Source organism: Carya illinoinensis, chromosome 3 (assembly GCF_018687715.1).
Source record: "Carya illinoinensis cultivar Pawnee chromosome 3, C.illinoinensisPawnee_v1, whole genome shotgun sequence".
NCBI classification, from domain to species: Eukaryota; Viridiplantae; Streptophyta; class Magnoliopsida; order Fagales; family Juglandaceae; genus Carya; species Carya illinoinensis.
Window position 1 is genome coordinate 2915744 of NC_056754.1, and position 13333 is coordinate 2929076.

Below are 13333 nucleotides of genomic sequence, written 5' to 3' on the forward strand. Positions count from 1 at the left end.
GTTCTTGGATTCCTCGCCTTGTTTAGTTTACTTTTGTCTGGTCTTTGAAGGTTGCCATTGCAGTGTAGGAGAGAGTCAGCTCTTTTGATCAATATGTCGATGATTTCTATAGAATTCGCTGCTATAATGAATATTCTTGCATCCTGTTCTATCAACCATTGCGCCAGCCACCACCAGGGTTGCGTGATATGACATTAGTGGCATGGAATTGGGTCCATGTAGTATGTTTAACATAGGTTCTATTCTAATGGGTGACCTACTTCGGGTGTTCTATTTCTTTTGTAATGCTTTGGGGCCGATGTGGGCCTCTTTCGGGTTTTCTATTTCTTCTGTGATGTCTGCCGGTTTCCTATTTCATTCCATCTTAAAATCATGGGCTTTTTGGGGCACAATATGGGCCATTGTTTGGGCTCATCAATTTGGATAGAAATATAAATTTTAAGATGAAATAGAGCAGATTTACTTAATGAATATGAAGATGTCATATCTAATAGTTTTAAAAAATACAATATAATCTATACTTTTGTACAGTTATTAATTTCAAGCGAAATGTGAATATTTGGTATACTGAAGTAGATACGCCCGCAGCTAATCATACCCTCATTCGCGCCACAATCTTTAACTGCGTCATAGCGATACGCACCGTTCTCGACCTCTATATAATCATAAATTCCCCTTCTCCCTCTCTCATTTTCTGACAGGAGACTCTCTCTCTCTTCGACACTCGAACTCTTTTTGCATTTCTGCAGCTCGCTTCTCTTTCGATTTTCAGTCATGACCGACGGCCACCTCTTCAACAATATCTCTCTCGGAGGCCGTGGAGGCACTGTGAGTTCTCTCTCTCTCTCTCTCTCTCTCTCTCTCTCTCTCTCTCTCTCTGTGGCTCACTGCCATTCATCTTGATTCATGTACTTGAGCTTAATCTGTGGGGTTTCCTTCTTCGATATGGCGCTCTTTCTCGATGCTATTTCAGAACCCTAATTTTATGCGCCCTGGTTCCTTGTCGAATAGAACAAACTATCTTTAGTTTGGTGCTTCATTTACGCTGATAGTGGGAGGAGTCGGGATGATGATTCAGGATTTTATTAATCTGGGATGCTACAGTTTGGTGTTCCTGGAACCCTAATTTCGCGTTTTCTATTTTTTTTTTTCGGTTTTGATCCCAAGGATTTGATTTTGGTCTTTGCTGGGTGCTAGTTGTGGTGGTGGTGGTTTTGGGCCCTTTGGGTGGGGGTAGAACTGACTATTGTGACTGCGGATCCTTCTTTTAGAAACCCTTATTTTAAAATTACATTGCTGGAAACTTCTTCATAAGCTCTCTCTCTCTCTCTCTCTCTCTCTCTCTCTCTCTCTTTTTAAATGTGAAATTGCAATAAAAACAACGGACTTCCGAATCTTATCATAGTTCTTTCTCTACGTCTTCAATTAAGAAACGTAATTCGCTGCATACCTTTTCCTTGTCCAATTTATTTGACGAATTGGGTTTTAAACTGTTTGATTACTTGTAATTTGGAATTAGAAACGAAATCTTATAACCTTGTTTTATCTGAAACCCTAAGCGATCACACCTCACAAATTTTATAGTATTTTTTTTCTAAGTAAAAATGTATTAATATCGATAGGCGTAAACAAGTACATTGGGTGTATACAACAGAGAACACCTAGCCCATAATAAAGTACCTCTAATGATCAGTAAGTCCATCCAATATACACCAAGCTAGGAGAAAACGCTCCTCCCCATAGCAAAGGAAATCACTATAACTACCCCAACCCCTTGTTTCCACAAAACTAAGACACCCCCTAAACTCCCTTAGAAGTTACATTCTACATGCTAAACCCGAACTAATACTACACCCTACCTACACTCCTGCTCTCCATTTAGTCTTCCCGACTTGAACTGCCTCCCTTAATGTCGTAGTTGATTGTCCAAGTAACACGCTTTAACTCTCTGCTCTTCTTAAATCTTGATTTCGTTTCAAGTAAGTGACCCACCTCAATAGCAGTGAGTAATGCTGTGAATTGGTCGTCAAATCCTCCACATGTAATCCCCACAAACTGTTGTATTTCGTTAACCTTTTGCAAAACCCAATTCGATGATGAACCAGCTAATGGAGGAAGAGATATGAAGGGGATAACATTTTCCCCAGACTCAACTCCCAACTGTACACCGGGCCCTAAACATTCCTCTTCGCAAGGCATCAACGACAAGTCCAAAATTTCCTCCACACCATCCCTTGCTTTCAAATGTTGTATCTCCTCAACAACACCCTTGTTACTATCACAAGATGCATGAAGAGATACCGACAAATTGGTTCTCTCTATCATGAGTGGTGAGGTCATGGTCACCATTGGAGGTTTTGGGTTGGCAGCAAACCCACAAATTGCCTTCACCTTCGAAGTGGGTGCCAATGTTTCGTCAGCGAGAACTGGAGATGCGTCACTCCCTGACGATCCAATCTGTGCCACTTTGGCAGACCTACTCTTCTGGATCTGGTTATAGGGTCTGGGCTGAACCCGACTTTCTATTTTCCTTTATCTGATTTTAACAGATTCGAGCCTATCTTGGACTCCCTCTTATCGGGCCTTACAGCCTTGTTACCTCCAGCTGAAAGCAAGTCTATTTTCGTAGATGAAAAAGCAACCGATGCCTCCAACTCGAAAAGTTGGTTTTTCATCTCCTTTAATGTACTGAGCGTCTCTCTTTCAGCCATATTGCCATAGTCAGACTCCTGCTGCTGGTTCTGACCTTGCGTGCTCTGCATAGTCTCCAGGCCACTTTATAGTAATTGATTCAGCTTTTTGGAGTTTGTTAAAAATTATTGGTTATTAAAGGCAGGAAATTTTACATACTTTTGTATGCTGTGTTTTAAGAGCGGTTAATCCTAGTCAGAAAATACTTACGAAGCTTGTTCAGTTTCTGATTGCGCCCCTCTTTCTGTTACAACTTATGAAAGCTTCAGTTTATTTCATTCTGTAAAACTCAATTATTCTAGCTTGAACAAGTCTACACTTTGTTAAATTCCACCCCCCCCCCCCCCCCCCAAAACAAAAAAAAAAGTGTATTTTATACCATATGTCCCATTTAATTGTATTTGGAATCCAGAATCCAGGGCAGCTTAAGATATATTCAGGAGGGATTTTATGGAAGAAACAAGGAGGCGGTAAGGCAATTGAGGTTGATAAAGCTGACATCATGGGGGTGACATGGATGAAGGTCCCAAGGACAAATCAACTTGGTGTCCGAATCAAAGATGGATTATTCTATAAGTTCACTGGGTTCCGAGACCAGGTTATTATCTTCTCTCTCTCTCTCTCTCTCTCTGACACCCACACATACGTGCACATGCACGTAGAAGTTGTTGAATTAGCATCAATGTATTCTGTAACCAATTTTCAGTGAATGCTATAAAGGATTGGTTTATAACTAGGTATCGCTTTTGTATATAATATGTCCTGCATACTTGGGCTATGCCTATTATCATCAATAAAATTCTTATTGACAGATAAAAAAACTAGCTGATTAATCGGTTTCCTGTTCAGTGCATATGCTGCATGTCAATGGCTGTTTCATATGACTATAATGCGGGAATATCTAGGCATCATTTGGATGTTGAGATAAAATGAGATGAGATGAGAAATCTATGAATTGCAATGAAATAGTTTGTGAATAGTAGTGAAATGATTTGAGTTAAGATGTTTTACCGGGTTTTGGGAAAGGAGAGAGAAAAAGTTGAATAAAAATATTATACAGTTAAAATATTATTAGAATATTATTTTTGTTTTAGGATTTGAAAATTTTGATTTTTTTATATTCTATTTGGAAGTTTGGGAAAGTTGTAATGATTAGGTAATGATTAGATGAAAAGTTAAGATTTGAAATTGAAAAGTATTTGTATTTAAGTGGTGTTTGGATGTTGAGATGAGATGAGGTGAGAAGAGACCAACTCAACATCCAAACGATCATGCTTTGAAGTGTTTGGATTATCTTGCTGGTCGTTTGTACACTTTTTTATGCTTCCTATGTACTTGGTTCCACCCCTCCGTGCCTTCAATAAAATTTTCACTGCTTATAAAAAAAAATGTTTAGAAGTAGCTAATCCTTATTTTTCTCTTTTGTGCTTTGCCTATAGGATGTCACTAGTTTGACCAATTTTTTTGAAAACACTTGTGGTATAACACCAGAGGAGAAGCAACTTTCTGTCAGTGGGCGTAATTGGGGAGAAGTTGATTTAAACGGTCAGTTGCATTATTTTCCATTCAAGTTGTTGATTTAAATCGAGTTTCTCTATCTGATATGATGCTTTCCAATGTTCACTTGTAATTTTCCTCAGGTATATATTGATCATTTTGTGTTATGTTGCCTTTGATATGACTTGCAAGAATTTTCTTTTGTTAATGTATCTGGTTTTTCTTTGAGTGATAAACTTGAAGAGCATTTCCCTATTTTAGAGATAATTTCCTATTTATTTTTTGTAAGCTAGCTTAAAGACTTATCTAGATTTTTTTTTATTGATGTGGAATCTCAACAAGGCAAAGCCCTTCGGATCGCCCCCTAGAGAGTAAAGCACATGAGCCCCTGCTAAAGCTGTATGTTAGCTAATCTAGGGGAACTCCTTGTACGAAATTGAACCCAGGCTGTCTGATTCTACTATCCGCCCTGATCGTTAGGCTGCTCCCTGATGTATTTCTAGAAAATTAAAACCTCACGTGTGCAATCTTGTTAATTAAAATGTGATGCATTTGCAATTTGCAAGTGTACTTGGGCTATGCCTATTTACTAGTTTTAATAACGTTATTTTACTTGTAAAAAAAATGTGATGCATTTACAATCTTGTGATACATCCAATAAGTTTTTGTTTTTGTTTTTGGTTTTTTTTTTTAATGAGAAAAAGCAAAACTTTATTAGTAGAAAAAGGCATAGACCCAGTACATGGGATAAATTATTCATAGTTAGCTAGAATTCCCAGCTTCTTACGTTAAATTTTGTGGTGGCCCCATGATGTTCTAAAAAATCTCAGAACCCTTCTCTTGTATGCAATCCTGCAGCATCTCCAAGCTAGCAAGCAGAGTGCAATAGAAAGAGAATACAGTCATCTTATCTGGCTAATTAAAAATATGTTGATTATCGTATGTATGATTGCATCTCTAGTTAGGCTACCGGGCTGCCTTGATTAAATAATTTTTGCCCTTCTCTTCCACCATTTTTAGGTAATACACTGAGTTTTTTGGTTGGTTCAAAGCAAGCATTTGAGGTATCTCTGGCTGATGTCTCACAAACTCAGCTTCAAGGGAAAAATGATGTAATCTTAGAATTCCATGTGGATGATACAACTGGAGCTAATGAGGTTCGTGGGGTTATATTTTGTTCTTACATTCATTGTCTGAGTTCAGCATTCACTAATTTGATGTTCATGAAGACATCGCTATCCATTCAAATTTAAGCTTTACTTTGGTCCCAAAGATTGTCTTTTCTTTTTACCATAATATTAGACAACATAGCAATAATGCTTTAATTTTAGATTTCTTGTTTGATTGTATATTAAATGTTTCTGGGCAATTTTATGTTATTGTCACAGAAAGATTCATTGATGGAAATAAGTTTTCACATACCTAATTCCAACACCCAATTTGTTGGTGATGAGAATCGTCCTCCTGCTCAGGTGTGCTTCTTTTTCTGTAATAAAATTGGGTGGTTTGCTTAGGATTGTTAACTGGGGTCTTTTTCTGTTAGGTTTTCCGTGAAAAAATAATGTCAATGGCAGATGTTGGTGCTGGAGGTGAAGAAGCTGTGGTTACCTTTGAGGGCATTGCAATCCTCACACCTAGGTAGCTACTTTGGCAAACGGACATATCTCATTCAGTATCCATTCACTTCTATGTACATGCCAAATTTTTTAGTATGCTCTTCAGTTTTATTTCCTTGCCTTATATATGGCTAATTTGCAGGGGGCGATACAATGTTGAACTTCATCTATCATTCTTACGACTTCAAGGACAGGCTAATGATTTCAAGATTCAATACAGCAGTGTTGTTCGTCTGTTTTTGCTTCCTAAGGTTCTCTTATGGAAATTATTTTATGAGAACTGATTAGAATGTTTGAATGCACATTTTCTTTCTTTCTGCAAAGGATTTGGAGATTATTATGAGAGTGATCAATGCATTCAAATCATGCTTTTTATGATTTCCTTCAACCGATGGATTGGTTCTCTTTTCTTTAATGTTATCTGTCAAAGCTTATATTTGCTAGTTGTGTTTATGCAGTCTAACCAGCCACATACATTCGTTGTTGTTACCCTTGATCCACCAATCCGTAAAGGGCAAACTTTGTACCCACACATAGTGTTGCAGGTATTTGTCAGGTTCACTGCATCACTATGGGTTTCCTGTTATTGCTATCATCCACTTATTTGCTCATCTTCATTATTGCACAGTTTGAAACTGACTATGTAGTCGATAACGCCCTGTCAATAAGTGAAGATCTTTTGAACACCAAATATAAAGACAAGTTAGAACCATCTTATAAGGTACTTTATTCCTCTCTCTCTCTTTTTTTTTTCTTTAACTTATTATTAGCTCATTAGGCACTGTTTGTTTTTGGTTATTTTGTGTATTTGGGTAAAAAAAAAAAAAAAAAAAAAAATTAGTTGTATATTTAGTAGTTTTGATTGAGTTTTTTGCACCTGGGCTTGCTGGATTCACATGAGCTTCTCTGATGGCTTGGTTTAAACAAATAGGGACTCATTCATGAAGTGTTCACCACAATATTGCGTGGCTTGTCTGGTTCCAAAGTTACTAAACCAGGAAAATTTCGTAGCTGTCAAGATGGTTATGCGGTGAAGTCATCATTGAAGGCTGAAGATGGAGTCCTGTATCCACTTGAAAAGAGTTTCTTCTTTCTACCGAAACCTCCTACGCTTATTCTTCATGAAGAGGTCTGTTCGTTTAACTTGTGCTGACCAATCATTGATTTGATTGTGTGATGGACATAACTTGGAGACTGACCTTGTTCATATTTCTTATGATCAATAAAATCTTGTTTCCCGATCAAAAAAAAAAAAGATCGAGTATGTGGAATTCGAGAGGCATGCTGCTGGTGGCTCAAATATGCATTACTTTGATCTTCTTATAAGACTGAAAACCGAGCAAGAACATCTTTTTCGTAACATCCAGAGGAACGAATACCATAATCTTTTTGACTTCATCAGGTCACTTAAATTTATCTTATCATTTAATTGATAGAATCTTAAGGCCATCTTCAAATTTTCACATTTTGGCTATTTGTGCAGTGGGAAGGGCTTGAAAATTATGAACCTGGGAGGTTTCCAAACTACAGATGGCGTTGCACGTGTTCTTCAGGATGAAGAAGATGATGCTGTTGATCCACATTTGGAGCGCATTAAGAATCTAGCTGGTGGAGATGAGAGTGATGAAGAGGTAGATCTTCTATTAATGGTTTGGTTTTTCAATTTTCCTTTTTCCTGGGTTTTTTTTTATTGGCAGGGGGAGATATATAAACCTGCAGATAAATTTAAGATGGCTGAAATTTTTCTAGTATATATATATTTCCCTATTTCACAGCATTTACTAGATTTTGACCTTTATGGTACTTGCAGAAATATGTGGGATCTTGATTCTTATAGTAACCCCCCCTTCTCTCTCTCTCTCTCTCTCTCTCTGTGCATGTGTATATGTCCGCACATGTTCTAATTGTCTATCATATGTAACTGGGATATCTGTGCTGTTGTCTTTGCATTCATTAGCCTTTGCTCGCATTTGTTTGAGTACTATGGATCCAATTGTTTCGCCCACATATTGGGTTTGCATGTTTCTTCAAGTGTTATTATCTGTTGTTTGTGTGCTTTTGCAAAAAAAAATATGATTATCCTCTCGTGTTCCTGCTTCTTGGTTATGCATTATTGGACCTTGGTATGCTCTTTGCTTAGGCATGTCTTTGGTATGCTTTATCACAAGTGTGTATAAACATGGTGGCTTCTTGCAGGATGAAGATTTTGTTATTGACAAAGATGATGGTGGTTCTCCAACTGATGATTCTGGAGAGGAGGAATCTGATGCTAGCGAAAGTGGAGATGAGAAAGAGGCAAAACATTCTTATCTTTGTAGTCTTTTTGGAGGATTACCATTAGATGTTCTTCAGTTACTCTTGTTAATAAGTATATTCTTTTCTTTCTTTGTTTACTCACATCAAATGAGTGCCAAATTTTCAGAAGCCTGGGAAAAAGGAATCCAGAAAAGAGACTATGTCTTCCAAGGCAACTTCTTCTAAGAAGAAATCTAGAGATGGAGATGAAGATGCTTCAAAGAAGAAAAAACAGAAAAAGAAGAAGGATCCAAATGCACCAAAGAGGGCAATGTCTGGTTTCATGTTCTTCTCACAAATGGAAAGAGAGGTGACTTTTGTTCTACATTATGGTGCTTGTATTGTCTTTAATGGTATAAAGCAGGCTCAAGAAAAAATATAATTAGTTGGCATGGACAGTTTGGTTGTGTGGGCTTGGGGAGAAGTTATTCCTAGTTGGGGCAGGTTTTTTCCTCTAAATCTTTAACAATTAGAAGACATATGCCCCATGCAGGGCCTTTATTGATGTTTCCGACATAAGTTCAATTATTTGGGTTCTCGTTTAGTGCATATTTTCAATGTTTGATATATGATTCTTCATCCTCGCTTGAACCTGACTCTTAAGTCCTTACCTGTGATGTTACCCAAGATCAGCCAGTTTTACAGTGAGCTGACTTTTGAAATCTATGTGAATATAATATGCGAAAATAGAGAGATTTACCTGTGTTTTTTCATAAGGTAGTCTGCAATTGTCCTTTATGTTTTCTCTTCATGCATGCAACTACTATAGGTATGCATGAGACACGTTTTTTTTTTGCTAACACTAATCGATCTGGTAACAGAATGTCAAGAAAAGCAACCCTGGTATTGTGTTTACAGAAGTGGGGAGAGCACTTGGAGATAAGTGGAAAAAGATGACAGGTACACGTGACTTGACTAATTCATTTGTTTCTTGAACTTAATCGGGATCTATCTCCATATGATTTTCTGATTACAGCTTGTATTATCTAGTCATGTTGAGTCAAAATACTTTTCCATTTGTGCCAAACAGCGGAGGAGAAAGAACCATATGAAGCAAAGGCTCGTCAAGACCAAAAACGTTACAGGGAGGAAATTAGTGGCTACAAGAACCAGCAACCGATGAATATAGATTCTGGGAATGAATCTGACAGCTCATAGATTTGATGGGGGATGTTATCCTCAGTTTTTGTCCAAATGTTATATCAGTCAGCTCATCTGTAATGTTAGTGCAGGATATTCTTCACATCCTTGACTATGTATCTATGCCATATCTGGTCAGAAGGTTTTCATCCCCCCTTTTCCTTGATTGGCTAAACGGGGTAATGAACTCCATTTGCAGTAGTTACCTTGGGAATAGACCGATAAAAAAAATAGTATTCTTGGGAATAGAAGTTCTATATACTTCAAACATATCACTGTACTGCACGCATGAACATTAAAGTTTTCGGTCATATCCTGGTAAGCTCTCTGCTTCTTGGGTTTTACATTATGCATGTTCAAGAGGCTGTCAAGGCAGAAAAACCACGGTCGCATCTAATCCTACTAGATATGCAGAGAGCAGCAACGATTAGACACAGAATTAGATGGTGTTGTGGCACCCCCAAAATATGTATTTGCAGAAGCAGCTCAGCCACACGAAGCTGCATCTGGTATTTAAGAACCTTCTTTTCGATATCGTACATTTGAAGGGAAAAGTGCCAGTTGATCCTATTCTACAGTCACTTAGTTTCTTTCTTAACTGGAGATGCTATATGCAAAAAATTAAGGCATGAATCTTTCAGTTAGGTATGAAGCCACGAGCAACCTTATTCTCTTCGGATTTGTGTTTTATGTTATTGAACAGTGTCGTAATGCAATTTAGATCTGTGGGTATAATGTACCATTGTTTTCTTAATAAGGCTTTTGGCGCAAGGGAAACTGGCGAGGAAGAAAAAATTGGAGCATGTCCTACAAGACTGCTAGGTTCTTGTCTCCAAATTGCCATATCTGAGCTGTGTTCCACTTTATCGTAAAAGAATCAGATTCCTGTTGGTTTTATTTCGAATCCTGAAAGGGATTTCTGAGGTTGCGGATTTATCATCATTTCCTTGATCTTGTTTTGTCTCAAAATGCTCATTGAAATATTTTACAGAACATGTTTCACTTGTACAAGTAGCTGAATAAATAAATGAAGTAGACAATTAAACCAACAAATTCTCTGGACAAAGTGACCTAATAGAATTGTCCTGGCATTCGCTTGTCTTCCTCTCATCATCCTACTCCCACCTCTCTCTCTCTCGGCTCCCAGTCCCCTTTTTGCTCTCTTTTCTCGTTCAATTGAAACAAACATGCACATGAAAATGTTCACACTTTTAAAGTTTCGCAAGTCATTCTCTTAAAATATAGGCTCCATTTATAGCTCATATATAGCATGATAGACTCTTTCTTTTAAACATTTTTTAACATTTTAGGCCGGGCATGCAGTTAAGTGAACCTGAAAAGCGTGTCAACCTAGTGACAAATGTCCCTGGCTTCGCCTTGATCAAGTCCCTCCTGTTGAATTTCCTGTTCTTGCTAGGGTTTCCTGACTGAACAAAGAATGCTCCATTCATCATAAGATCTCCTTCTGATCTCCACGTCCAGCTCTTCCATTCGCTCTCAGGGGCGTTATAGTCCCTCTTGGTCACCTTTAACATCCAAAAGAAACATTCAGTAGTAGTGTTGCTTGGAATTCGGAAATGTACGTACATATTCTTATATTGATATGGGTAGCTACTTTATTAGCGTCCATTACGCGAAATAAAATTTCCATAAATTAGGATTATACCTCCTTTGCTGCAAGGTTGGGTGGAGCTATGAAGCGGTTGCCCTGGCTTATAATGGTGGGGTTATGACTACCTCCAATGGCATACATAAGCCAGTGAGTGTAGTCATTGTTAACAACATGAAAGAAACCCCATCTGCACCTTGGCATCCTCTGCACCAATCCCCTTCCGAAATGGTTGAAAGCCACCGTGATTTGCATTATGGAATCACCGGCATAGGTATCACTTGCGCCAAACAACATCACCTGCATGCGCCATCACAATATTACTTAATTTGATCACAGTCTAATATTCATGCATGAAGATGATCTATATATCATGTAAATGTAAAAAGAACAGGTAAAAGAAAACTCACATCGTTATGGCGGGTGAAATGGCCGTTTGAGATGGTGATGGCCGTGGACCCCTGAATGGCGTCAATAAGACCATCCGCACAATTGGACATGGAAAGATGATCGAGCCAAATGTTTGAGGATCCAAAGATAGAAACCCCATCTCCATCACTCTTCGTCCTAACCCCAATATGCTCCACAGAGTCTCTAATCATTCCACCTCCGGAGGCAACAATGTCATGTATGTGAAGACCATGAATAATCACGTTGTTGACAAGAAATATAGAAATGCCAGCACCAAAGGCAATGTGGACGTTGGCGCCACGGGCGTCGATTGTCTTGTCAGAGGTCATCAACAGCTCCTGGGACAGCTTGATGATCATGCTGCGTTCGAATATGATCCACAGGGGCTCCTTCTGGATCACGGCGTGTCGGAGAGTACCTGGCTTTGGTTCCATCACGTTGTTATCTGAGGAATCGGTCACAACGTAGTATTTGCCGCGCAGGCCTCCGGTTGTCTTGCGGCCGAATCCAAGGACGCATTTCGCCAACCTCTTGCGTTTCTCAGCCCAGTTTTTCCGGCACCGCCAGCATCGATCAATTGGGTTTGTGGCCATGCATGGGCCTCTGTATTTCCCTAGGTGCCTCCTTGAGCTGTTTGTCCCGTCCAAGACCCTGCATGTACCACAAATTGTAACAATAAATAAATCATTCGGATAGATACTATTAGTTGTATACATCTTCTAGATTTATATATATATTTGCATCATCTTAAGATTATTAAAACTTTATTTGCGTTAATTAAAATACTATTTTAAATAGAATATATAGTTATCGGATTTACTCGTTAACTTTTGAGTTGAATTGCTCGGTGACCACTTCAGGGTTTGGTTGATAGGCATCGAGGGCAGCCTTCTTCGATTCCGCTTCTCGTTTCTTCCAAAACTCGTCAAATTCATCAATGTTGGCCTGGAGGCTTGGAATTAACACAGCCAAGGAAACGAAGAAAACGAGCCTTAACTTAGTTGCCTCCATTTCTGTATGTAATCTTTTTTTTGCTTTGCGTCAGTAAATGGCCAAGGTCTAGGAATATTGAGTCCGCCGGCTGGGGTGCACCGGGATCAGACCTTGCCACAGTACTAACCGATACGATCGAACCAAGGCTCAGCTAGTTTTTAAGCTGGCAACGTAGCCTCGGTCCAACTTATACCAAACACATTTGGAGGGTGATTAAATAGTAAGCCAAGGAAGCTAAAATTAGGTGCGTAGACAATGGGGAGCCATCCTCTTCCAACTGTTTGACTGTCTAAATTTGCGAATGGGCTCATCACCATGCAACCCCTCATGACCACTCCAATTTTGCTCTGGAGCTTTGGGGCCAGAGATTTTTTTGAATGCACGAGAATTTTAACGTGGTAGTGGAGGTTACTCTATACTAAATATAGCCATTGCAAATATATGCATCATGAGGATAATGATGCCAGCTGATTAGCTTCGAGAGATTCAGCCCCTGCATGTAAAAACAGCACTAAACTGGTTAGTCAATCTTGTGTGATGATGACATGTAGCACTGCAGATTAATATTGCTTTTTTCTTTTTATTGCTAGTAAAAATAATAGGCATTAATCTTTTGTTGATTGTAAACATTTGGGATAATTAATATTCCAACATGAGCAAACCCGTGGAAGCTAAAATGGGATATGTCATACTGTTATCAAGCACAATAGCAAAATGGGGGAATTCATGGGAAGTCACTTGCAGATTTACTCGAACTGTTGCTCACATTTTAAAAGGATTTGTCATTATCCAGCTTGGTAAAACAATTATGGACAGTGTTGACTGTTTGTCTTTTGATGATAGGTGACACTGTGTGTATATATATATATATATCGGCTAGATTGAATTGTTTGCTCTCATTGAAGACTGCTTGAAGAAAGTAAAGCACTTAACATTTTTGAAAGGATTTGTCATCCAGCTTGGGAAAGCAATCTGGACATTATGTTTGTCTTTTGACGGTCGGTGACATTGAACATATCGGCTAGATTGGATTATTTGGTCTCACATGAGAAGACGGATGGAAGAAATTAAGTAAAGCACT

The 13333-nt window shown here is 38.6% G+C and overlaps 2 protein-coding genes across 3 annotated transcripts; one reads left to right on the plus strand and one right to left on the minus strand.

Moving 5' to 3' along the window:
* Window positions 1-669: 669 nt before the first annotated feature.
* LOC122302488 (FACT complex subunit SSRP1) lies at window positions 670-9583 on the plus strand. 2 transcript variants are annotated; one of them, XM_043113773.1, is made up of 16 exons: window positions 670-828; window positions 3104-3289; window positions 4131-4236; window positions 5209-5345; window positions 5577-5660; window positions 5732-5826; window positions 5947-6055; window positions 6263-6349; window positions 6433-6525; window positions 6736-6933; window positions 7061-7206; window positions 7288-7435; window positions 8001-8099; window positions 8227-8409; window positions 8921-8999; window positions 9130-9583. In XM_043113773.1, exons 1-16 carry the CDS (start codon window positions 775-777, stop codon window positions 9255-9257), a joined length of 1932 nt encoding a protein of 643 aa, XP_042969707.1. In that variant the 5' UTR covers window positions 670-774; the 3' UTR covers window positions 9258-9583. The 2 variants fall into 2 exon arrangements, with proteins under 2 accessions (XP_042969707.1, XP_042969708.1); XM_043113774.1 differs by lacking the exon at window positions 5577-5660.
* A 581-nt stretch (window positions 9584-10164) lies between these two features.
* On the minus strand, window positions 10165-12452 carry LOC122302491 (pectate lyase-like). The gene is made up of 4 exons (XM_043113779.1): window positions 12080-12452; window positions 11259-11910; window positions 10906-11148; window positions 10165-10765 (listed from the first exon to the last, which is right to left on the minus strand). The coding sequence occupies exons 1-4, from the start codon at window positions 12268-12270 to the stop codon at window positions 10538-10540; spliced, it is 1314 nt and encodes a 437-aa protein (XP_042969713.1). The 5' UTR covers window positions 12271-12452; the 3' UTR covers window positions 10165-10537.
* Between the last annotated feature and the right edge of the window lie 881 nt (window positions 12453-13333).

Bases quoted from the DNA above. Each gene is read 5' to 3' on its own strand.
- LOC122302488 (XM_043113773.1), top strand. From the start codon at position 775: ATGACCGACGGCCACCTCTTCAACAATATCTCTCTCGGAGGCCGTGGA. The intron at 3,290-4,130 runs GTTATTATCTTC...CTTTGCCTATAG, and splicing joins TCACTGGGTTCCGAGACCAG to GATGTCACTAGTTTGACCAA. The intron at 4,237-5,208 runs GTCAGTTGCATT...CACCATTTTTAG, and splicing joins GGGAGAAGTTGATTTAAACG to GTAATACACTGAGTTTTTTG.
- LOC122302491 (XM_043113779.1), bottom strand. From the start codon at position 12,270: ATGGAGGCAACTAAGTTAAGGCTCGTTTTCTTCGTTTCCTTGGCTGTG. The intron at 11,911-12,079 runs GTAAATCCGATA...TGGTACATGCAG, and splicing joins TTCAACTCAAAAGTTAACGA to GGTCTTGGACGGGACAAACA. The intron at 10,766-10,905 runs GTATAATCCTAA...TGGATGTTAAAG, and splicing joins CCAACCTTGCAGCAAAGGAG to GTGACCAAGAGGGACTATAA.